The 27,204-nt window shown below is 46.1% G+C and overlaps 1 protein-coding gene across 1 annotated transcript in view; it reads left to right on the top strand.

Moving 5' to 3' along the window:
• Window positions 1-27,204, top strand: part of SORCS3 (sortilin related VPS10 domain containing receptor 3) — an 866,891-nt gene that overhangs the window by 629,806 nt on the left and 209,881 nt on the right. The window contains exons 8-10 of the mRNA XM_075348233.1: window positions 18,265-18,354; window positions 18,461-18,640; window positions 22,075-22,221. Of these exons, the coding sequence (XP_075204348.1) occupies window positions 18,265-18,354; window positions 18,461-18,640; window positions 22,075-22,221 (417 nt within the window). The remainder of the gene's footprint in view (window positions 1-18,264; window positions 18,355-18,460; window positions 18,641-22,074; window positions 22,222-27,204) is intronic.

The following is a 27,204-nucleotide window of genomic DNA, read 5'->3' as shown; positions in this document are numbered from 1 at the left end:
GGTAGTGCCCGCTCATCACTAGTTACCAGTACTGAGCACCCGAGCATGGTAGTGCCCGCTCATCACTAGTTACCAGTACTGAGCACCCGAGCATGGTAGTGCCCGCTCATCACTAGTTCCGAGTACTGAGCACCCGAGCATGGTAGTGTCCGCTCATCACTAGTTACCAGTACTGAGCACCTGAGCATGGTAGTGCCCACTCATCACTAGTTACGTGTACTGAGCACCCGAGCATGGTAGTGCCCGCTCATCACTAGTTACCAGTACTGAGCACCCGAGCATGGTAATGCCTGCTCATCACTAGTTACCAGTACTGAGCACCTGAGCATGGTAGTGCCCGCTCATCACTAGTTACCAGTACTGAGCACCTGAGCATGGTAGTGCCCGCTCATCACTAGTTACCAGTACTGAGCACCCGAGCATGGTAGTGCCCGCTCATCACTAGTTACCAGTACTGAGCAACCGAGCATGGTAGTGCCCGCTCATCACTAGTTACCAGTACTGAGCACCCGAGCATTGTAGTGCCCGCTCATCACTAGTTACCAGTACTGAGCACCCGAGCATGGTAGTGCCCGCTCATCACTAGTTACCAGTACAGAGCACCTGAGCATGGTAGTGCCCGCTCATCACTAGTTACCAGTACTGAGCATCCAAGCATGGTAGTGCCCGCTCATCACTAGTTACGAGTACTGAGCACCTGAGCATGGTAGTGCCCGCTCATCACTAGTTACGAGTACTGAGCACCTGAGCATGGTAGTGCCCGCTCATCACTAGTTATGTGTACTGAGCACCTGAGCATGGTAGTGCCCGCTCATCACTAGTTACCAGTACTGATCACCCGAGCATGGTAGTGCCCGCTCATCACTAGTTACCAGTACTGAGCACCCAAGCATGGTAGTGCCCGCTCATCACTAGTTACCAGTACAGAGCACCCGAGCATGGTAGTGCCCGCTCATCACTAGTTACCAGTACAGAGCACCCAAGCATGGTAGTGCCCGCTCATCACTAGTTACGAGTACTGAGCACCCGAGCGTGGTAGTGCCCGCTCATCACTAGTTACCAGTACTAAGCACCCGAGCATGGTACTGCCCGCTGATCACTAGTTACGAGTACTGAGCACCCGAGCATGGTAGTGCCCGCTCATCACTAGTTACGAGTACTGAGCACCCGAGCATGGTAGTGCCCGCTCATCACTAGTTACGTGTACTGAGCACCTGAGCATGGTAGTGCCCGCTCATCACTAGTTACCAGTACTGAGCACCCGAGCATGGTAGTGCCCGCTCATCACTAGTTATGAGTATCGAGCACCCGAGCATGGTAGTGCCCGCTCATCACTAGTTACCAGTACTGATCACCCGAGCATGGTAGTGCCCGCTCATCACTAGTTACCAGTACTGAGCACCTGAGCATGGTAGTGCCCGCTCATCACTAGTTACCAGTACTGATCACCCGAGCATGGTAGTGCCCGCTCATAACTAGTTACCAGTACTGAGCACCTGAGCATGGTAGTGCCCGCTCATCACTAGTTACCAGTACTGATCACCCGAGCATGGTAGTGCCCACTCATCACTAATAAGAACGCTCTGTTATTTGCATGTACTATCACTGCTTTACTGTAGGGTATTTGCTCACTTTTGTCTTGGCTTTTTCTTTCGTCACCATACTGAAATAATTCCATTCAGACCCTTGAGAACCTCCATATTATAAGTATAAGTGAACAGTAGGAATAAGTGTGGATGTGATTGTGACTATTACTCCTGAAGTAAGGCTTGTAATAATTAGAAATGTAGCACAATCTCTGTTGGACGTTGGCCAGCACATGCAATCTCCATGATCTTGGCTCCCGCTCGTCTCTTTGCTGCGCGTCGTCAGACACAAGACCGGATCCTGGCACCATGTTCACTGTCAATCTTCTGGATCACTCCAGGTTTCCAGTGGTTTGTTATCAGCCTTTGTGGCAAGTTTCCCAGGAATATTTCCCTTTGCTTATCTGACTCTTAACGACCTACTATTCAGTGCACTGTACCCGCTCCCGGCTGAACCGTTTGACCACGCCAATTAAACCTCTGAACTAGTGTTCACCTGCCTGTTACTGACACAGATCTGCCCGAACAGTATAGTAGCCCTGCTTGTTACCAGTGTCAGCTGCTTGGACTATTACCTGGGAATTACCCTTGTGACCTGGGTAGTCCACCCACCGATTGAGTCAACATCTTACTACAGAGTGAAAGTAGATGGAGACCACTTCATGGAGTCATAGGTCATCACAGACTCCGGTGAATTGAGGTTAGTAGGTACTGGTAAACATTAAGATGTGCAGTAACAAGTCAAGAACGTGGCGAGGAAACGGTGCAACTCGTCAGAACGTCATCACTTTGCACAAAATAACCTTATTTTCCATCCATGGTAAAATGTGATGGAGTAATGAGATTTTTGGATCCTATCTTTAAGTTATCAGTAGAAACCTGTAGGGTGCCGGAGGGCGGCAGTCGTGGGCGAGCTTTCACTGCAGTATTACGCCCGGGCACGCTACAGTAAATGCACGTTCCTGGTTAACTGTGTGGGGTGCAGTACACTTACTGGTTCACTGCGGTCTTCAGGCCCACCACAAGCAAATCAGGTGACACTTGGTTTCGTTGTTCGTAAAAGAACATTTACTTGATAACAATGATATTGTTCTCTGGAATCACGTCACAATGGGTAAATACACGTCAATGGTTCCACTTTATGTTCCAATACTCTTCAGTGTTTCCGATTCACACAATATAATTCCAGGCTGTTCAGTTTTCCCTCACTGGGCTCGCACCACCACCCTCAGAGTCCCTTCTCTCACACACCCGCAGCTCCACGTCCTGTACTCCTCCACTGAGAGTCGTTTCAGGTACCTCACTGGCCGCCCTACTCGAGCCTCTTGCCCCAGATGTTCCAGAAGTTTCTAGAGAATAGGCCAACTCTTTCTTGTGCGGAACTTAGTGTGTTCACTAGCACTACCAGCCTTCACTCCCTCGACCTTGGGCTCCTTGACTCTTTCTCCGAGTGACTCCTTGTCTCCTACCACCATACGGAAGGGGATTTTCGGGTGTCTCCTTACCACCAGCCCTAAGCCTTAGTATCCAGATGCCCAGAAGTCCTCACACCCTGGAGTTTGGAATTCCTGCCGGACCGGCAACAGGCACACCTGGCCCTAGCTCCAACTAACTCTAAGATGGAGTCTCTTGTCAGGGGGTGCTAAGCTGGCCCTTAGACTGTGGGCCCTGCGCTCACCCTGAGCCTGGAGGTTCCCTTGATGGTAGGGCGGTCAAGGTCACCACCCTGGCCTTGTCTCCTGTCTGGCCCTGTCCTGATACCTCTCCCTGGACCACCCACCAACCTTGGGATGGGCAGGACACAAAGTAACAACCTCCCAAAGACAGACGAGGGGATAAAACTGAAACACACTCACACCACAAATAACCACAGAGGAGAGACAAAGCAACACCGAAGGGAATAAACCAAAAGGGATAGGAGTAATTCACACCAGGGAGCTCTCAAACAGAACACAGAATGAATAGCTGGTCATCAAATAGAGGGATGCCACAGACACCCGGATATCGCAACTGCAAGCAGAGACTATCTTCGGCAATGCTACAAAAAACTCCCCAGACTTAAGTAGGAGGAGACGAGCTGAAAATGGTGATTAGCAAACCTGGTTCACTGAGAATCCAGCCACTGCTCCACGAGGAATTAACTCCTAAAGTGCCAGAAGCAGAGATGAATAAAACAACCGACGCCCGACAGAACACAGCTACTTACAGAAACCAGGTTGCTTGTTGGAAGTGCGTACCGAGTCCAAACCAGTAGTGATCCGTAAACGTGGTTCTGCACCGTGCATGACATCTCTCCACTACCCATAATAATAATAATAATAATAATTTTATTCATTTATATAGCGCTATTAATTCCATAGCACTTTACATACATTGGCAACACTGTCCCCATTGGGGCTCACAATCTAGAGTCCCTATCTGTATGTCTTTGGAATGTGGGAGGAAACCGGAGTACCCGGAGGAAACCCACGCAAACACGGGGAGAACATACAAACTCCTTGCAGATGGTGTCCTTGGTGGGATTTGAACCCAGGACCCCAGCGCTGCAAGACTGCAGTGCTAGCCACTGAGCCACCGTGCCGCCCACCCATAGAAACTATCTCCTCCCCTGTGCGCTACTCCCTCAGTTTAACTCTTTCCTAGACTTCTCGGTCACCTGTTTCTACCGGTACTACCTAAACCGGCCACTAGATGGCAACATTTCTCACAAACATTAATATTGTCAACATCTTATACTCTACACATCAATATATACATGAACATGCTTGTGGCTTCAGGGGTAGGAATCCGGCCTCCTCCTTACACAGCTTTTCAATCAGAGATGGGTCCTAGTGTACTAATGACTGGTTCCTTTACCCACCGCCATTCAGCTCAGCAGAGACACTTTCAAGCTCATATTGACCCAATGGAAATAAGTTGTGCTAGATGTAAAATCCATCATACAAAATCCTGCAGTTTTGGAGACCTTTGGGCTCCTTCCATGAACATTGGATTGCACCAGTCCGCATAGATCTAATGTGTGAATATTAGAGATGAGCAAATATTTTGAGACTCAAATTCAGCAATTTTGCCTAATTTTTCTCCCAAAATTTGATTTGCGGCAATTTGAAGAATAAAACTTTGAGGTCTCCTAGGATTGGACTCAGCCCCTTACAAGCTCTTTAATGCAAACACAGCCTTAATAATGTCCTCACTATATATGTCTATGGGTTTATCTGCACAGTCAATCTGTGAGCTGTTACATCCTGTTACTATCCAGATTAATCACACAATGGCTGCTGCCTTCCCTGCCTCGGCTTTTATACAGGCTACTATAGTGCCTTGTGATTGGCTGTGTAATATCATGTGATGTAATCAATACAAGGCATTATGGTGAAGATCACCTGGTTACATTTGGATTCTTTTGAGCCTTCTATGGATGAGGCAATCGTCTGTAATGTGTAAAAGGGTAAAAAACATTTTTTTTGTGACTTACACAAAACAAATCACAAATTGTTCAAAATTCAGTGGATTTCTAAAAATTCTGCCCAAATTTAGTTTACATTTCATTGATTTGCTGTCACGGGTGTGTCACAGGTGACAGACAGTCATGTGTTTTCTGGTCATAGAAGGTCACAGTGTTTGGCTGCACAGAATGCTCCCTGACTTTCCATTGTTCCTGCTGTCAGTGTTCATTGGTATAGGAGCTTTCCTGCTGGATTCATCTCTCTCCCTTTGGGACCCACCTTCAACCCAGCTGCTCATCACCAGCTTTATATTGGTGCCTAAATACCCCCTGCTTTCTTGGACTGGTGTTGGTGATATTTTCAGTTCATTTAAGCCTTGGCTGCAAGCAGATGGCTTGTACTCCTCTGTGGTATCGTTGCTGAATACTTTGCTGATCTTCTACTGGTGTCATCTGTAGATAAGTAGCTCATGCATTTTCCTCGTGTATCCTCCTTGTGTCTTCTATAGTGTTTAATGGGGTTGATGAAGAGCTCATACCACCCGTTCACTATTTAGGGCCCAGCACTATGGATATTTAGGGTTAGGTGTCCGGCTCGGCACATAGGTGCAGAACCTATCTAGGGGGGTGATACACCCCAGGGCCCAGCTCTAGGGATACCTAGGGTCAGGTATCTGGCTCGGTGCATAGGTTCAGAACCTATCCAGCGTGGTGAGGGACCCCAAGGAACAGCACTATAGATAACTAAAGTCAGGTATCTGGTTCGGCGCATAGGTTCAGAACCTATCTAGGGTGGTGATGGACCCCAGAGACCAGCAGTAGAGATACCTAGAGTCAGGTATCTGGCTCGGAGCATAGGTGTGGAAGCTATGTAGGGTGGTGAGGGATCTCAGGGCCCAGCTCTAGGGATACCTGGGGTCAGGTATCTGGTTCGGAGCATAGGTGTGGAACCTATCTAGGGTGGTGAGGGACCCCAGGGACCAGCACTAGAGATACCTAGAGTCAGTTATCTTGCTCGGTGCATAGGTGTAGAACCTATCTAGGGTGGTGAGGGAAGCCAGGGACCAGCACTAGGGATAACTAGGGACAGGTATCCGGCTTGGCGCATAGGTGTGGAAGCTATGTAGGGTGGTGAGGGATCTCAGGGCCCAGCTCTAGGGATACCTGGGGTCAGTTATCTGGTTCGGAGCATAGGTGTGGAACCTATGTAGGGTGGTGAGGGATCTCAGGGCCCAGCTCTAGGGATACCTGGGGTCAGTTATCTGGTTCGGAGCATAGGTGTAGAACCTATCTAGGGTGGTGAGGGAAGCCAGGGACCAGCACTAGGGATAACTAGGGACAGGTATCCGGCTCGGCGCATAGGTGTCGAGTTATCTAGGGTGGTGAGGGACCCCAGAAACCAGCAGTAGGTTTGTTCAGGGGTCACAATCTCTCCCTTCCCTAGACACAGGGTTTTCTTTCCCTTTCACCGTTCGGTTGGTACTTCCCTGTACCTAGCGTGACATTTGCTCATCTCATCCAGTATAATCATGCCGTAATGGTGGCCAAGAAGGGTGAAATGGATGAGACGTTGGCTTGTAGACCTAGGGATATGTATGTTTGCTCTTAGCCTCAAGGGCGCTAAAATATTAGGATACTCCATAACTTATTGGTGGTGGATTAGATTCATGGCCTCAATGGATCATCCCAGAGGCTTTCATTAATTGATCATGCTACAATGAATCAATGAACAATGCCACAAAAACATCACGGACAATTAAGAAATGCATTTTATGAGATGAACCAAGAGTCTTATCAAGGTGTCATTGAGACTAATGTCGCCCGCAGCTCTCGGAAATGAATCCATATTCATGCCGTACGTCATAGTCGTTCATTTTTTACTCGATTTGTTACTGTTTTTATTTTATTCTGTGAAGTTAAGCTTTTCCACAAATGTAGCTTTTGATTAAGAGATTTACTTTGTGTCAAAATATGACTGTACATAATTATAGCTCAACGTGTACATTAGCAAATGTGTGGAAAAGCAGAGGGGCGAACAAGATTTATTGTGACATGAAGCCGCCGATGGGAGCAGAACTCTGAGGCCTGACCTTGTGCGGAGCTGGATGAGGCAGAAGAGGATAAAAACACACAGACAAGGTCAAAAAACACCCAGCCGATAATTCAATGCTGATCCTTCTGGTCCTCCGGGTCAGAACGAGACACATCTAACATCTACATCAAGTGCCATAACATTGATGCAACGCAGAGCTGCTCGCAACACTCAACTACTAGTGCTCCTGAAAATGGAGCCAGACCTTTATTTATCTTTTTTAATAAATCAGTAGAAGGATAAGAAGCCTTGTGATACATCTTATTAGAAAAATGTCTCTTTCTCCTCCGGAACGGATGAATCACTTACAATTCATGAGTGTTGAATACAGATTTTCAGGTGACTGAGGGATAAGAGGGCAGTTATAGCCCATAAATGTCTATGGAGAAGAGACGGAACGAGAAGAGGAAAGCAAAGAAACAGACGGAACGATAAGAGGAAAGTGTAGAAACACAACGAGAAGAGGAAAGTGTAGAAACACAGACGGAACGAGAAGAGGAAAGTGTAGAAACACAACGAGAAGAAGAAAGCACAAACACGGAGACGGAACGATAAAAGGAAAGTGTATAAACACAACGAGAAGAGGAAAGCACCGAAACACAGAGACGGAACGAGAAGAGGAAAGTGTAGAAACACAACGAGAAGAGGAAAGCACAAACACGGAGATGGAACGAGAAGAGGAAAGCACAGAAACAGAGACGGAACGAGAGAAGAGGAAAGTGTAGAAACACAGAGACGGAACGAGAAGAGGAAAGTGGAGAAACACAGAGAGAACGAGAAGAGGAAAGCACCGAAACACAGATGGAACGATAAGAGGAAAGTGTAGAAACACAACGAGAAGAGGAAAGCACCGAAACACAGAGACGGAACGAGAAGAGGAAAGTGTAGAAACACAACGAGAAGAGGAAAGCACCGAAACACAAGAAGAAAGTACAAAAACACAGAGACGGAACGAGAAGAGGAAAGTGTAGAAACACAACGAGAAGAGGAAAGCACCGAAACACAAGAAGAAAGTACAAAAACACAGAGACGGAACGAGAAGAGGAAAGTGTAGAAACACAACGAGAAGAGGAAAGCACCGAAACACAAGAAGAAAGTACAAAAGCACAGAGACGGAACGAGAAGAGGAAAGTGTAGAAACACAGAGATGGACTAGAAGAGGAAATCACAGAAACATTGAGATGGAACGAGAAGAGGAGAGCACAGAAACACAAAGACGGAACGAGAAAAGGAAAGCAAAGAAACACAGACGGAATGAGAAGAGGAAAGTACCGAAACACAGAGATTGAAAGAGAAGAGGAAAGCACAGAGACGGAACAAGAAGAGGAAAGCACGGAAACACAGAGACAGAACGAGAAGAGGAAATCACCAAAACATAGAGACGAAACGAGAAGAGGAAAGCACAGAAACACTGAGACGGAACGAGAAGAGGGAAGCACAGAAGCACAGAGAAGGAATGAAAAGAGGAAAGCACAGTCTGTAATCCATATATGTGTGTCTAGAAATTAGAGAGTGGCCTGCAAAGGACAGAGGTGTCTATCAGTGGCTTATTCCAAACCCAGTTAAAATACCCTCTCCCCCGATACAAGCCTGTTGAGGTGGTCAGGAGCAGAAATGTCAGCCTGTTGTGGTCAGGAGCGGAGCTGTCAGCCTGTTGTGGTGGTCAGGAATGAAGCTGTGGGCCTGTTGTGGTAGTCAGGAGCGGAGCTGTTAACCTGCTATGGTCGTCAGGAACGGAGCTGTCAGCCTATTGTGTGGTCAGGAGTGGAGCTGTCAGCCTGTTGTTGTGGTCAGGAGCGGAGCTGTCAGGCCTGTTGTGGTGGTCAGGACTGGAGCTGTCAGCCTATTGTGTGGTCAGGACTGGAGCTGTCAGCCTGTTGTGGTGGTCAGGAGTGGAGCGGTCAGCCTGTTGTGGTTGTCAGGAATGGAGCTGTCAGCCTGTTGTGGTGGTCAGGAGCGGAGCTCGAGGCCTGTTGAGGTGATCAGGAGCGGAGCTGTCAGCCTGTTGTGGTCAGGAGCGGAGCTGTCAGCCTGTTATGGTGGTCAGGAGCGGAGCTGTCAGCCTGTTGAGGTGGTCAGGAGCGGAGCTGTCAGCCTGTTGTGGTCAGGAGTGGAGCTGTCAGCCTGTTGTGGTGGTCAGGAGCGGAGCTGTCAGCCTGTTGTGGTGGTCAGGAGTGGAGCTGTCAGCCTGTTGTTGTGGTCAGGACTGGAGCTGTCAGCCTGTTGTGGTGGTCAGGAGCGGAGCTGTCAGCCTGTTGTGGTGGTCAGGAGCAGAGCTGTTAGCCTGCTGTGGTGGTCAGGACTGGAGCTGTCAGCCTGTTGTGGTGGTCAGGACTGGAGCTGTCAGCCTGTTGGGGTGGTCAGGAGCGGAGCTGTCAGCCTGTTGTGGTGGTCAGGAGCGGAGCTGTCAGCCTGTTGTGGTGGTCAGGAGCGGAGCTGTTAGCCTGTTGTGGTGGTCAGGACTGGAGCTGTCAGCCTGTTGTGGTGGTCAGGAGCAGAGCTGTCAACCTGTTGTGGTGGTCAGGAGCAGAGCTGTCAGCCTGTTGTGGTGGTCAGGAGCGGAGCTGTCAGCCTGTTGTGGTGGTCAGGAGCAGAGCTGTCAGCCTGTTGTGGTGGTCAGGACTGGAGCTGTCAGCCTGTTGTGGTGGTCAGGAGCAGAGCTGTCAGCCTGTTGTGGTGGTCAGGAGCGGAGCTGTCAGCCTGTTGTGGTGGTCAGGACTGGAGCTGTCAGCCTGTTGTGGTGGTCAGGAGCGGAGCTGTCAGCCTGTTGTGGTGGTCAGGACTGGAGCTGTCAGCCTGTTGTGGTGGTCAGGAGCGGAGCTGTCAGCCTGTTGTGGTGGTCAGGAGCGGAGCTGTCAGCCTGTTGTGGTGGTCAGGAGCGTAGCTGGCAGCCTGTTGTGGTGGTCAGGAGCGGAGCTTTCAGCCTGTTGTGGTGGTCAGGAGCGGAGCTGTCAGCCTGTTGTGGTGGTCAGGAGCAGAGCTGTCAGCCTGTTGTGGTGGTCAGGAGCGGAGCTGTCAGCCTGTTGTGGTGGTCAGGAGCAGAGCTGTCAGCCTGTTGTGGTGGTCAGGAGCGGAGCTTTCAGCCTGTTGTGGTGGTCAGGAGCGGAGCTGTCAGCCTGTTGTGGTCAGGAGCAGAGCTGTCAGCCTGTTGTGGTGGTCAGGAGCGGAGCTGTCAGCCTGTTGTGGTGGTCAGGAGCGGAGCTGTCAGCCTGTTGTGGTGGTCAGGAGCGGAGCGGTCAGCCTGTTGTGGTCAGGAGCAGAGCTGTCAGCCTGTTGTGGTGGTCAGGAGCGGAGCTGTCAGCCTGTTGTGGTGGTCAGGAGCGGAGCTGTCAGCCTGTTGTGGTGGTCAGGAGTGGAGCTGTCAGCCTGTTGTGGTGGTCAGGAGCGGAGCTGTCACCCTGTTGTGGTGGTCAGGAGTGGAGCTGTTAGCCTGTTGTGGTGGTCAGGAGTGGAGCTGTCAGCCTGTTGTGGTGGTCAGGAGCGGAGCTGTCAGCCTGTTGTGGTGGTCAGGAGCAGAGCTGTCAGCCTGTTGTGGTGGTCAGGAGTGGAGCTGTTAGCCTGTTGTGGTGGTCAGGAGTGGAGCTGTCAGCCTGTTGTGGTGGTCAGGAGCGGAGCTGTCACCCTGTTGTGGTCAGGAGCAGAGCTGTCAGCCTGTTGTGGTGGTCAGGAATGGAGCTGTCAGCCTGTTGTGGTGGTCAGGAGCAGAGCTGTCAGCCTGTTGTGGTGGTCAGGAGCGGAGCTGTCAGCCTGTTGTGGTGGTCAGGAGCAGAGCTGTCAGCCTGTTGTGGTGGTCAGGAGCGGAGCTGTCAGCCTGTTGTGGTGGTCAGGAGCAGAGCTGTCAGCCTGTTGTGGTGGTCAGGAGCGGAGCTGTTAGCCTGTTGTGGTGGTCAGGAGTGGAGCTGTCAGCCTGTTGTGGTGGTCAGGAGCGGAGCTGTCACCCTGTTGTGGTCAGGAGCAGAGCTGTCAGCCTGTTGTGGTGGTCAGGAATGGAGCTGTCAGCCTGTTGTGGTGGTCAGGAGCAGAGCTGTCAGCCTGTTGTGGTGGTCAGGAGCGGAGCTGTCAGCCTGTTGTGGTGGTCAGGAGCAGAGCTGTCAGCCTGTTGTGGTGGTCAGGAGCGGAGCTGTCAGCCTGTTGTGGTGGTCAGGAGCGGAGCTGTCAGCCTGTTGTGGTGGTCAGGAGCGGAGCTGTCAGCCTGTTGTGGTGGTCAGGAGTTTGGTGTTCAGTAATGGAAGCAGATCAGGTTCCAGCAGTCGTTGCGATGTTTTACCCCCGTTTACTTTACGCTTTTACTTGCGCTGTGTTCTCACTTATGTTTCTTCCAATCCGTGACATTATCTGCATTAAACCCTACAGAAGCGTTGGCTTCGTCTGTGAGCGCCACGTTCCGTGTCCGCCGGCGCACATTTCAGACTGCGGCCGCTCCATTCATCAGAACCTTGAATCTCTGCCAGTTCCTCCGAGTCATTCTTTTCCTCATTACGGCAGGTGTTATTGTTCTTTCTTCTTCTGTCAATATCATAGATAATACCTGCTTCTCCTCTAAGCGACACGATATTACTGCGGAGCGTGTTTCTCTTTTAATGGAATTGGATCCTGGCGGTCATGACACGGCGCAGCTGTTGGCGGATATTCACCTCTCGATCAGTACATGTCACCGTGATCGTCTCCTCTACAGTCTGATAATCAGATCTCGGAGCCCGCTCCGTCCTGGGCCGGGGCCCCTGCTCCTCTCCGATGGCCGGTTCCTTAGTCATGTGTGGGCTCAGCGGTTCTTTTTTTCCCTTCTTTCTGCAGATATATCAGTTTTATTGCGCGCCATTAAATCCAGAAGCCTTCGCGAGTTTAATGTGATCTACAGTAAGAGCCTTATCAGACACAACACAGCGAAATCTCCTTCACCGGATACTTTGTAAATCTCTGCCGGCAGCTAAAAGAAATACTATAAAAGGGCGGGGGAAGGAGTAAACGCAAGGAGATATATATTTATACTGTATACATATCCCCTCGCACTGCGCATTATACTCCCTATTGTTTACATATGAGAAATATCCATATATCCCAGAGATACAGTATGGGAATACAAGAGATAACATAACCCAGAGGAATTGGGGATGCTTGGTAGATTTCTTCAATTCTAGGATTATGTGATTGTTGTATAACGAGGGATAGAGTCACCTAGGCAGTCCCGCATGCTAGGAGGCCCTGTGCTATCACTAACCGCAGGGATACTCCTAATGGTGGAGACACCTGGATCTTGTTCCTGGCTCTGCTCCTGACAAAATCTAATCTGACACCCCCTCCCACCAGGGAAGTATTGGGAAGAAGTGTGATGTTAATCACACTTAAAGACAGACAAAGGAAAACCAAAACTCTGACACACTGCGTACACACACAGGAATAGTCAAAGAGAGATTCAGGAGAAAAACAAGAGCAGGAGGGTAGCACAAAAAGGCAACAACTGCACACAGCAAGGGACAGGGGTCTCCTATGCTGTCCCTCATGCTAGGGGATCTTAGGCTATCCCTTACCTCCGGATTACTCCTAATGGTGGAGATGCCGGAGTCGCGTGTCTTTCTATACTCCTGAGAAATACTACTTTAATACCCCCTTCCAACTAGGGAGGGACAAGGCAGGAGTGAGATGATAAACAGATAAGGACAGATGAGGGAACACCAAAACTCTGACACACTACACACACACAGGAATAGGCAAAGAAAGACTCGGGAGAAAAACAAGAGCAGAAGGGTAGCAGCAAAAAGACAACAACTGCACACAGAGAGGGACAGGGGTCTCCTATGTTATCCCTTACGCTAGGGGACGATAGACTATCCCACACCTCCAGATTACTCATAATGGTGGAGACACCAGAGTCCCATGCCTTTCTATACTGAGAAATACTACTTTCATACCCCCTTCCAACTAGAGAGGAACAGGGCAGGAATGAGATGATAAACAGATAAGGACAAATGAGGGAACACCAAATCTCTGACACACTACACACACACAGGAATAGGCAAAGAGAGACTCGGGAGAAAAACAAGAGCAGGAGGGTAGCAACAAAAGAGCAAAGGTATTACACTAGACAAGATAGTCTGTATCACCACACCTGCCCAGACCAACAAAGATAAACTATAGCTGGCATAGGTGGAAAGTTCCAGCCAGCATATATATGAGGGGAGAGGGGAGTGATTGGCTCCCTCACATCAGGTGATAAAAGGAGACTATCAAACAGACTAGCAGAGATTAACTCCTGCTAGCCTGCCTTTGATATAGCACTCACCAGGTTCATGTAAATCATATACCAGATGAGTTATCAGGTGGAGTGTCAGAATCTGTAGTCTGAACACACCCTGACGCCGCCACGACAGGCTTCAAAGATTATAGGGATAGCATGGCACTTCTGGCTGTGTGGTGCACAAGTAGGTTCCAAACCCATACTGTATGTCATATCAAACAATACTTGGCACTCTATAGGCGCACACACATACACACACACACACACACAATATTCACACACACACACACTTAGACAATAAGAGATTCAGGAGGAAAACAACAGCAGGATGGTAGCTACAAAAGACAACAGGGGTAAACTCTACAACCGCACAAAGCAATAAGCACTACTTAAACCAGAGGGTCAGGAACATCACACTTCACCAGACCAACTAAGATAAACTATAGTTGCCGTAGGTGAAAGGATTCAGCCAGCATAAATAAGAGGAGAGCAGATGTGATTGGCTTCCCCACAACATGTGATCTAAGGAGACTAATAAGCAGACTAGCAGGGATTAACTATTGCTAACCTGCCTATAAATCAGCACACAGCAGGTCGACAGCTGAGTCTGCCCAGACACCAGAGAATTTCTCAGGTGGAGTGCTAGAATCTGTGATCTGAATAGAACCTGACGCCGCCATGACGGTCTGCAAAGTTTGTTAAAATCTCCGTGTGACGACTATTTGATGCTCAGGTCATGGATCTTGTGGAGAAATGTAAATGTTATCAAATACTATAATGTAATTATTATTCTGAGTGTTACTGCCATCCACAGGATAAAGGAAACATTCTATACTCTCTTTACTTTACCGCTGTGCTCATTATTGTTTTCTTCTGAAAAATATACTTTGATTAATATTCCAAGGACATTGGCTGAAGAAGTGAAACATCAGTCAAAAGTTTTAGCTCCATTACTTTTCCTTTTCTTTTACTTGAGCAAAATACAACTATATAGCTATAGTTTTTATTCATGTTTCACGGTATACATACAGTGCTTTGAAAAAGTATGAATAACCCCTGCAATGTTCCACATTTATCTACTATAAGAACTACTATAATACTGCCCCCTATGTACAAACATATAACTACTATATTACTGTCCCTATGTATAACAATATAACTACTATAATACTGCTCCTATGTACAAGAATATAACTACTATAATACTGCTCCTATGTACAAGAATATAACTACTATAATACTGCCCCCTATGTACAAACATATAACTACTATATTACTGTCCCTATGTACAAGAATATAACTACTATAATACTGCTCCTATGTACAAGAATATAACTACTATAATACTGCCCCTTATGTACAAGAATATAACTACTATAATACTGCTCCTATGTACAAGAATATAACTACTATAATACTGCCCCTATGTACAAGAATATAACTACTATAATACTGCTCCTATGTACAAGAATATAACTACTATAATACTGCTCCTATGTACAAGAATATAACTACTATAATACTGCCCCTTATGTACAAGAATATAACTACTATAATACTGCTCCTATGTACAAGAATATAACTACTATAATACTGCCCCTATGTACAAGAATATAACTACTATAATACTGCTCCTATGTACAAGAATATAACTACTATAATACTGTTCCTATGTACAAGAATATAACTACTATAATACTGTCCCCTATGTACAAGAATATAACTACTATAATACTGCCCCTATGTACAAGAATATAACTACTATAATACTGCTCCCTATGTACAAGAATATAACTACTATAATACTGCTCCTATGTACAAGAATATAACTACTATAATACTGCCCCTATGTACAAGAATATAACTACTATAATACTGCCCACTATGTACAAGAATATAACTACTATAATACTGCTCCTATGTACAAGAATATAACTACTATAATACTGCTCCTATGTACAAGAATATAACTACTATAATACTGCTCCTATGTACAAGAATATAACTACTATAATACTGCCCCTATGTACAAGAATATAACTACTATAATACTGCTCCCTATGTACAAGAATATAACTACTATAATACTGTTCCTATGTACAAGAATATAACTACTATAATACTGCCCCTATGTACAAGAATATAACTACTATAATACTGCCCACTATGTACAAGAATATAACTACTATAATACTGCTCCTATGTACAAGAATATAACTACTATAATACTGCTCCTATGTACAAGAATATAACTACTATAATACTGCTCCTATGTACAAGAATATAACTACTATAATACTGCCCCTATGTACAAGAATATAACTACTATAATACTGCTCCTATGTACAAGAATATAACTACTATAATACTGCTCCTATGTACAAGAATATAACTACTATAATACTGCCCCTTATGTACAAGAATATAACTACTATAATACTGCCCCTATGTACAAGAATATAACTACTATAATACTGCTCCTATGTACAAGAATATAACTACTATAATACTGCTCCTATGTACAAGAATATAACTACTATAATACTGCCTCCTATGTACAAGAATATAACTACTATAATACTGCCCCCTATGTACAAGAATATAACTACTATAATACTGCCCCTTATGTACAAGAATATAACTACTATAATACTGCTCCTATGTACAAGAATATAACTACTATAATACTGCCCCTATGTACAAGAATATAACTACTATAATACTGCTCCTATGTACAAGAATATAACTACTATAATACTGCTCCTATGTACAAGAATATAACTACTATAATACTGCCCCTATGTACAAGAATATAACTACTATAATACTGCCCACTATGTACAAGAATATAACTACTATAATACTGCTCCTATGTACAAGAATATAACTACTATAATACTGCTCCTATGTACAAGAATATAACTACTATAATACTGCTCCTATGTACAAGAATATAACTACTATAATACTGCCCCTATGTACAAGAATATAACTACTATAATACTGCTCCTATGTACAAGAATATAACTACTATAATACTGCTCCTATGTACAAGAATATAACTACTATAATACTGCCCCGTATGTATAAGAATATAACTACTATAATACTGCCCCTATGTACAAGAATATAACTACTATAATACTGCTCCTATGTACAAGAATATAACTACTATAATACTGCTCCTATGTACAAGAATATAACTACTATAATACTGCCTCCTATGTACAAGAATATAACTACTATAATACTGCCCCTATGTACAAGAATATAACTACTATAATACTGCTCCTATGTACAAGAATATAACTACTATAATACTGCCCCCTATGTACAAGAATATAACTACTATACTACTGCTCCTATGTACAAACATATAACTACTATAATACTGCCCCCTATGTACAAACATATAACTACTATAATACTGTCCCTATGTACAAGAATATAACAACTATAATACTACTCCTATGTACAAGACTATAACTAATATAATACTGCCTCCTATGTACAAGAATATAACTACTATAATACTGCCCCCTATGTACAAGAATATAACTACTATAATACTGCCCCTATGTACAAGAATATAACTACTATAATACTGCTCCTATGTACAAGAATATAACTACTATAATACTGCCCCCTATGTACAAGAATATAACTACTATACTACTGCTCCTATGTACAAACATATAACTACTATAATACTGCCCCCTATGTACAAACATATAACTACTATAATACTGTCCCTATGTACAAGAATATAACAACTATAATACTACTCCTATGTACAAGAATATAACTACTATAACACTGCTCCTATGTACAAGACTATAACTACTATAATACTGCCTCCTATGTACAAGAATATAACTACTATAATACTGCCCCTATGTACAAGAATATAACTACTATAATACTGCCGCTATGTACAAGACTATAACTACTATAATACTGCCTCCTATGTACAAGAATATAACTACTATAATACTGCCCCCTATGTACAAGAATATAACTACTATAATACTGCCCCCTATGTACAAGACTATAACTACTATAATACTGCCCCTATGTACAAGAATATAACTACTATAATACTGCCCCCTATGTACAAACATATAACTACTATAATACTGCCACTATATACAAGAATATAACTACTATAATACTGCCCCTATGTACAAGAATATAACTACTATAATACTGCCTCTATGTACAAGAATATAACTACTATAATACTGCCCCATGTACAAGAATATAAGTACTATAATACTGCCCCTATGTCCAAGAATATAACTACTATAATAGTGCTCCTATGTACAAGAATATAACTACTATAATACTGCCCCTATGTACAAGAATATAACTACTATAATACTGCCCCCTATGTACAAGAATATAACTACTATAATACTGCCCCTATGTACAAGAATATAACTTCTATAATAGTGCTCCAATGTACAAGAATATAACTACTAGAATACTGCCCCTATGTACAAGAATATAACTACTATAATCCTGCCCCATGTACAAGAATATAACTACTATAATACTGCCCCTATGTACAAGAATATAACTACTATAATAGTGCTCCTATGTACAAGAATATAACTACTATAATACTGCCCCTATATACAAGAATATAACTACTATAATACTGCTCCTATATACAAGAATATAACTACTATAATACTGCTCCTATGTACAAGAATATAACTACTATAATACTGCTCCTATGTACAAGAATATAACTACTATAATACTGTCCCTATATACAAGAATATAACTACTATAATACTACCCTGCTATGGAATTAATAGCGCTCTATAAGTGAATAAATATTATTATAATTCTAAGTTGTTTTTCTGTTTCACCATTAATATAGTGATGTTCTCTTTTTCAGGCGACCTCCGGTGGACGGGCCAGCTACTTTGTATCTTATAAGCGTGAATCTTTCGCTCAGATAAAACTTCCTAAATATTCTCTCCCAAAGGTATGATTCTGATATCACACATTGATACACTGTAGAATGTCTCCGGTAAGATCTGCATTGTATTGGCCACCATTAGACCAGTGATCGCCTTCTTCTATAATTTCAGGACATGCATATCATCAGTACAGATGAAAAACAGGTGTTTGCTGCCGTTCAAGAGTGGAACCAAAATGAGACCTACAACCTGTACATCTCAGACACGAGGGGCGTCTATTTCACCCTCGCTTTGGAAAACGTGAAGAGCAGTCGCGGTCTCGAGGGCAACATCGTTATTGACCTTTATGAGGTATTGGTTAGATTGCATTGGTTAGATTTGGTTGTATTTGCCGTGGGAAATTAGAGGGTGGAGATTTTTTGCCAAACAATAAAAACACTATGTATCCCTTTGGCTTAATTGACATCCAATAAGCCACCACTTTCGGCGCATTCGCAGTGAGGATAAAAGTCAACCTCATCTGCACCAGGTCCGGTTGGAGGTGACTTGTAATAACCTGTCCTGTGAGATGTCAATTAAGCCAAGAAGGCCAGCCAACGTGACCATGAGAGTGACTCCTCCAACGTGACCATGAGTGACTCCTTCAATGTGACCATGAGAGTGACTCCTTCAACGTGACCATGAGTGACTCCTTCAATGTGACCATGAGAGTGACTCCTTCAACGTGACCATGAGAGTGACTCCTCCAACGTGGCCATGAGAGTGACTCCTCCAATGTGGCCACGAGAGTGAATCCTCCAATGTAGCCATGAGAGTGACTCCTCCAACGTGACCATGAGTGACTCCTTCAATGTGACCATGAGAGTGACTCCTTCAATGTGACCATGAGTGACTCCTTCAATGTGACCACGAGAGTGACTCCTTCAACGTGACCATGAGAGTGACTCCTCCAACGTGGCCATGAGAGTGACTCCTCCAATGTGGCCACGAGAGTGAATCCTCCAATGTAGCCATGAGAGTGACTCCTCCAACGTGGCCATGAAAGTGACTCCTCCAACGTGACCATGAGAGTGACTCCTCCAACGGGACCATGAGAGTAACTCCTCCAACATGGCCATGAGAGTGACTCCTCCAACGTGGTCATGAGAGTGACTCCTCCAACGTGGCCATGAGAGTGACTCCTCCAACGTGGCCATGAAAGTGACTCCTCCAACGTGACCATGAGAGTGACTCCTCCAACGTGGTCATGAGAGTGACTGCTCCAACATGGCCATGAGAGTGACTCCTCCAACGGGACCATGAGAGTAACTCCTCCAACGTGGCCATGAGAGTGACTCCTCCAATGTGGCCACGAGAGTGACTCCTCCAATGTGGCCACGAGAGTGACTCCTCCAATGTGGCCACGAGAGTGACTCCTCCAATGTGGCCATGAGAGTGACTCCTCCAACGGGACCATGAGAGTAACTCCTCCAACGTGGCCATGAGAGTGACTCTTCCAATGTGGCCATGAGAGTGTCTCCTCTAACATGCCCATGAGAGTGACTCCTCCAATGTGGCCATGAGAGTGACTCCTCTAACATGGCAATGAGAGTGACTCCTCCAATGTGGCCATGAGAGTGACTCCTCTAACATGGCAATGAGAGTGACTCCTCCAATGTGGCCATGACAGTGACTCCTCCAACGTGGCCATGAGAGTGACTCCTCCAACGTGACCATGAGAGTGACTCCTCCAACGTGGCCATGAGAGTGACTCCTCCAACATGGCCATGAGAGTGACTCCTCCAACGTGGCCATGAGAGTGACTCCTAAAACGTGGCCATGAAAGTGACTCCTCCAACTTGACCATGAGAGTGACTCCTCCAACGGGACCATGAGAGTGTCTCCTCTAACATGGCCATGAGAGTGACTCCTCCAATGTGGCCATGCCAATGTGGCCATGAGAGTGACTCCTCCAATGTGGCCATGAGAGTGACTCCTCCAACGTGGCCATGAGAGTGACTCTTCCAACGTGGCCATGAGAGTGACTCCTCCAACATGGCCATGAGAGTGACTCCTCCAACGTGGTCATGAGAGTGACTCCTCCAACATGGCCATGAGAGTGACTCCTCCAATGTGGCCATGAGAGTGACTCCTCCAATGTGGCCATGAGAGTGACTCCTCCAACGTGGCCATGAGAGTGACTCCTCCAACGTGGCCATGAGAGTGACTCCTCCAACATGGCCATGAGAGTGACTCCTCCAACGTGGTCATGAGAGTGACTCCTCCAACATGGCCATGAGAGTGACTCTTCCAATGTGGCCATGAGAGTGACTCTTCCAACGTGACCATGAGAGTGACTCCTCCAACGTGGCCATGAGAGTGACTCTTCCAACGTGGCCATGAGAGTGACTCCTCCAACATGGCCATGAGAGTGACTCCTCCAACGTGGTCATGAGAGTGACTCCTCCAACATGGCCATGAGAGTGACTCCTCCAATGTGGCCATGAGAGTGACTCCTCCAATGTGGCCATGAGAGTGACTCCTCCAACGTGGCCATGAGAGTGACTCCTCCAACGTGGCCATGAGAGTGACTCCTCCAACATGGCCATGAGAGTGACTCCTCCAACGTGGTCATGAGAGTGACTCCTCCAACATGGCCATGAGAGTGACTCTTCCAATGTGGCCATGAGAGTGACTCTTCCAACGTGACCATGAGAGTGACTCCTCCAACGTGGCCATGAGAGTGACTCCTCCAACGTGGCCATGAGAGTGACTCCTCCAATGTGGCCATGAGAGTGACTCCTCCAATGTGGCCACGAGAGTGACTCCTCCAATGTGGCCACGAGAGTGACTCCTCCAATGTGGCCACGAGAGTGACTCCTCCAATGTGGCCATGAGAGTGACTCCTCCAATGTGGCCATGAGAGTGACTCCAGAAGAAAGAAGTGCATTAGTGTGACCAGATCACCACCGGGATAACCAATATGTGGTGGTTGGAGGGAATCAACCGTGCTGAAAACTTTCTATAAAATGTGTTGATTCTTGCTCCAAAGAGACCTAGGGCACAAGACAACGTATCCAAGGCAGGTTCCTTTAGTGCTAGCTGGAAGGAATGTCTAAATTTCTGGAGTTGTTCTCACAGGAGAAGACCCTGTCAAGTTCTCCTGAGTCACGTTGGCTTTATTGGCTGGTATTTTGGCCCTTGGTCCCCTGGTGCCATATGTCATATCTTATAGACACTGGACCTCATGATTAATCACCTAGCCCCTTGCAGATGAAGCAAAGTTGGGATTTATAGGGTTTACAAGAATTTCTGTTGAAAACCATACTTAAGGGGGTCCAACATCTGAGACTTTCCCCATCTTCGGAATGGATCCTTGAAGTTCCTCCATCCCTTATTTGCTATTCCAGGCAGTGGTGGGGTCATAGGCGAAAGGTCAAAGTTGTACAGAATGGCAGGTGGTTTATTAGATCTGCTGGGGATGGGGATTAAACCCCAAACTATTACACAATCATGGTTTATCCTGAAGATAGGCATCACCAGAAGGGCCCAAAATGCTAATCAGACAAGAGGAATATGCAGCTCACCTGTACTGGGTTGGTTGCACGGCTCCTTGAAAGGCAACAAATTGAGCCAATGTCCAAAATTAACCTGGAATTATTTCTTCAAGTTAGAAACATGTAACTAATAAGATTCCACAAACAGGAGATCTAAATTTTGCTTATCGGGCACAACCGGTAATCCTCGGCACACCAGACTGATTGTCGCCTGTATCTCATCCTCGTTCTTCTTATCTTTCTTCCTAGGTAGCTGGGATAAGCGGAGTATTCTTGGCCAACAAAAAGGTCGATGAGCGTGTGAAGACTTTCATCACCTACAATAAGGGCCGGGACTGGCGATTGCTGCAGGCTCCAGACATTGATCTAAAGGGGAATCCAATCAATTGTCTTCTGGTCAGTTGTAAATCAGCTTTATTATTGTTTCCAAAGGTAACAAATAAAGAAGATGATTGTCTCGTTAGCCGGGCAGGTCACGTGGACCTCATAGAAGGGCGTCTACTCCTATGTTAGTCATAGCTCCCTTATGTTACACAGATATGCACTCAATGTGCTAAACTAATGCACATAAGAATTATGGAAACTGTCATCAGGATGCTGTTGACTGATCTGTTATTCTTATTCTGTCTCGTTTTAGTTCTACTTCTCGTTAGTTAGCATAATGGTGTCTGGCTGTGGATGGGCTGAGGGTCAGCTTTCGTCTGTCAACAGCATTTTATACCTTAAATTCCTATTTTGCTTTGTATCAATTTCAACAAGATGCTGTTGACTGATCCTGTTATTCTTATCGTGTCTCTTTTTAGTTGTATGTTTAGCATAACGGTGTCTGGCTGCGGATGGGCTGATGTTGTGAATGTCATCCGAGGGGGTGATGGTTTGGAGCTGCCTCTGGTGGTCAGGACTGGGGGTGAAGCTGACTGTGACTCAACAGGAGTGGGGGTTAATTGGGAGTTTTGGAAGCCCAATTGCTGATCAGCCTGGGCTATATAGAAAGAGCAGTGTCTGCTGGCTGGGGCCGGTGATAGATGTTTTTCCTCAGTCTCTGAATTGGCTTGGAGTTTGTTTTTCCATTTATCCTGTGCCTGTACGATTCCAGATAAGTTGCAAGTTATTTTCTTTATTGCCTGATCCACACCTTAGGGTGTTTGTTTTTCTTTTTGTTTTGCTTAAAGTCTGTTTTCTTGCAGGAGAGGAATTGTCTTTCTGTTTTGATGAGCATAGGGGTTCCCCCTCTGCATGAAAAGGGAGATTCTCCCTGTTCTACTTAATTATTTCCACTTTTGTATTTATTGTGGGGTTTTTTAGTGTTTTGTTTCTCCCATTATTTACAAGAGTACTTGATATAGTGGGGAAGAGACCGTGTGGTCTCAGGGTTTTGTATATCAGGAGATTGGTATTTTTCCGCAAGGTTTCGCACTGACCGCAATCAGTTTTCTTTCCTTTCCTGTTCTATCTAGGAAGTCGGGCCTCACCTTTGCTAATCCATATTTCCTATCTGTGTATTGTGTTTTCTTACATCACCGTTGGCTTTTTATGTTGGGGGCTTGCTATTCCTTTGGGGACTACTCTGAGGCACGATAGGTTTCCTCATTTCTATCTGTGAGGTGTTGTAAGTTTCTCCGGCAGTGACGTGGCATCTAGGTGTGTTTAGGAACGCTCCACAGCTACTTCTAGTGTGGTCTGTCAGATAGGGGATTGCGGTCAGCTCAGGTTCCAACTACTCTTGTGTTTTTCTGCTGATGGGATTTTTGTGATCGTTCACGGTGACCAGATCATAACAGGCTAAGGGTCGGCTTTCTTCTGTCATCAGCATTTTATACCTTAAATTCCTAATTTGCTTTGTATCAATTTCAACAAAATGCTGTTGACTGATCTTTTATTCTTATTTTGAGAATATATTTAGTTTTCTTTTTAGTATTTTATCATCCAACTAAGAACAGGCTCTAATCCTGATTTACTCAACAGCATTTTATACAGTAAATCTTTTTTTTGCTTTGAGGAACCAGTCACAGAAAATGCTGTTCACTGATCTTTTATAGTTGTTATGTGCTTCTGTGTAGTTCATTGTCACTATATTCCTCCCTGTAGCCTGGTGTTAGGTCCATTAATGTATAACTGGAATCAGCTTGTGGTACTGTATATTATTCTGTCTCCATTATCTTGTTTAATATTTGGCCAAATTTGTGTTTCATTTATCTTAATTCTTAGGTTTTTTTATTCCTGTTCATTGTAAGAAAAAAAAAAGATTTGTGGAAATCGTCAACAATCTGCTGTTTACAGACCTTTCTTAAGGCTACTTTACACACTGCGATATCGGTCCCGATATCGCTAGTGTGGGTACCCGCCCCCATCTGTTGCGTGACACGGGCATATCACTGCCCGTGCCGCACAACATCGCCCAGAGCCGTCACACATACTTACCTGTCCGGCGACGTCGCTGTGACCGGCGAACCCGCTCATCTCCGCCCCTCCGCTGCTATTGGGCGGCGGTTCAGTGACGCTTCAGTGATGTCGCTGTGACGCCACACGGACCGCGGCATCACAGCGACATCATTGAAGCGTCACTGAACCGCCGCCCAATAGCAGCGGAGTTGGCGGAGTTGAGCGGGACGTAACATCCCGCCCACCTCCTTCCTTCCGCATAGCAGCCGGGAGGCAGGTAAGGGGAGCTTCCTCGTTCCTGCGGCGTCACATGCAGCGATGTGTGCTGCCGCAGGAACGAGGAACAACTTCGTTACTGCTGCAGTAACGATTTTTAAGAATGGACCCCCATGTCGCCGATTAGCGATTTTGCACGTTTTTGCAACGATGAAAAATCGCTTATCGGTGTCACACGCAACGGCATCGCTAATGCGGCCAGATGTGCGTCACAAAATCCGTGACCCCAACGACTCCGCATTAGCGATGTTGCAGCGTGTAAAGCCCGCTTTATTCTAACTCTATTTAAAGAGGCCCAACCACTAGGATTTTCCTATATAACCTACAGTCAGTGATATACTGGCACTATCAGGCTGATTCTATATATACAGTGCTATACTGGCGCCATCAGGCTGATTCTATACATACAGTGCTATACTGGCACTATCAGACTGATTCTATACATACAGTGCTATACTGGCACTATCACGCTGATTCTATACATACAGCGCTATACTGGCACTATCACGCTGATTCTATACATACAGTGATATACTGGCGCTATCAGGCTGATTCTATACATACAGTGCTATACTGGCACTATCAGGCTGATTCTATACATACAGTGCTATACTGGCACTATCAGGCTGATTCTATACATACAGTGCTATACTGGCACTATCAGGCTGATTCTATACATACAGTGCTATACTGGCACTATCAGGCTGATTCTATACATATAGTGCTATACTGGCACTATCAGGCTGATTCTATACATACAGTGCTATACTGGCACTATCAGGCTGATTCTATACATACAGTGCTATACTGGCACTATCAGGCTGATTCTATACATACAGTGCTATACTGGCACTATCAGGCTGATTCTATACATACAGTGCTATACTGGCACTATCAGGCTGATTCTATACATACAGTGCTATACTGGCACTATCAGGCTGATTCTATACATACAGTGCTATACTGGCACTATCAGGCTGAGTCTCCACATACAGTGCTATACTGGCGCTATCAGGCCAATTCTATACATACAGTGCTATACTGGCACTATCAGGCTGATTCTATACATACAGTACTATACTGGCACTATCAGGCTGATTCTATACATACAGTGCTATACTGGCATTATCAGGCTGATTCTATACATACAGTGCTATACTGACACTACCAGGCTGATTCTATACATACAGTGCTATACTGGCACTATCAGGCTGATTCTATACATACAGTGCTATACTGGCACTATCAGGCCTATTCTATACATGCCTTTAGTTGTCAGATCGGATGTATAGTTTCTGAAACACAGACAAGTAAAGTTTATAAAATGCAGTGTTACTTGATTGACAGATGCAACTGAATATTTAATAGGTGGGTCAGATATTGATAGTTATTCTGTCTGCCTGCCTGTTCTTCCTCCCCCTGTCTCAGTAATTACAGGAGGAGGAAGAGAGGAGGATGGACAGGGGGAGGAAGAGTCGCGGCTCGCTACGCTCGGGTCCGCTGCTGCTGCTCGGTGGCTCGAGCGGTGGGCCGGACCCGGGGACTCGAGCAGCGCTCCTCGCCCATGAGTGAAAAGGGGGCGGTTTGTTTTGGGAGATAGTTCATGACGCCACCAACGGGTCGTGGTGAAAATTGGTACCACCGCTGCTGATGACGGGGATCCTGGGAGTGATGGTAGGGAGCAGCTAGGATGTTGTCCCCTCCGTGGGTAGGGGTTGGTGATCCCGGGGCCCGGTGGTGTAACGGGGAGGCAGGAAGGCCGGGGTGCAGGGTTGCAGGGACAGCGCGGCGCGGTGCCGCATGGCACTGTGGTACTCACTCAGACACAGATGCACAGAGTCTCTGGTAAACCAAACGGCTGGATGGACGGGTCCCGCAGCCGGCTGCAGTGTTTGTGCTCTCCCCGGACAGGGTGATGGTGGCTGTCTTTCCCTGCACCTTGTTAGAATGTTCTGACTCCTATGGTTGCCCACCGGTAGTCCGTTCCCCGGCGTTTAGGTACCGGAGGAGCCCGTGTTGCCCGCAGGCGCTGGCCCTTGGATCTCTAGCCTATGGCCGTGGCTGTGTATCCTCACGGTGTGGACTGTTGCCTTCTGTCAGGTCTTGGTTGTTAGGAAACCCCTGGGGTTCCGGTCACTTTCGGATTTGACCGTTGTCGGCGGCTCCAAGCCTAGTCGGGGTCCGATGGCGTTGCCTTTGTGCTTAGCTTCACTCCGTTCCCCGGTTCGGTACCGGCGGGCCACCACCCGACCCCGGTCCTACGGTTCCACAGAGATCCACTAACTCCTGCAGACTGACACCACCGTCTGCCGACCTTGCTGTTTCTGTCTGGGCCCCTACCCAGACACCGACAGTTTCTGACCTCTCACTTTCACCTCCAACTGAATCTCTGTCACTTTTCCCGCTTCCAGGCCTGTGAACTCCTCGGTGGGTGGGGCCAACCGCCTGGCTCCGCCCCACCTGGTGTGGACATCAGGCCCTGGAGGGAGGCAACAAGGGTTTTGTTTGACTGGTGTTACTATCCAGGGAAGGGGGTGTGTGTGTGGTGTTATGTCTGTGACTACCTGGCTAGTCCAGGGCGTCACAGAAGGACAGGCAGCAGACAGGGGCGAGAATAACTAACAAATCCGTCCCACCTATTAGATATTCCGTTGCACCTGTCAATCAAATAACAACATATTGCACAAACTTTACTTGCCTATATTTCAGAAACTATACATC

This window comes from Anomaloglossus baeobatrachus, chromosome 5 (genome assembly GCF_048569485.1).
Source record: "Anomaloglossus baeobatrachus isolate aAnoBae1 chromosome 5, aAnoBae1.hap1, whole genome shotgun sequence".
Classification (NCBI taxonomy): Eukaryota; Metazoa; Chordata; class Amphibia; order Anura; family Aromobatidae; genus Anomaloglossus; species Anomaloglossus baeobatrachus.
The sequence above is the reverse complement of the archived record's forward strand: the minus strand, read 5'-3'. Positions and strand labels throughout refer to the sequence as shown.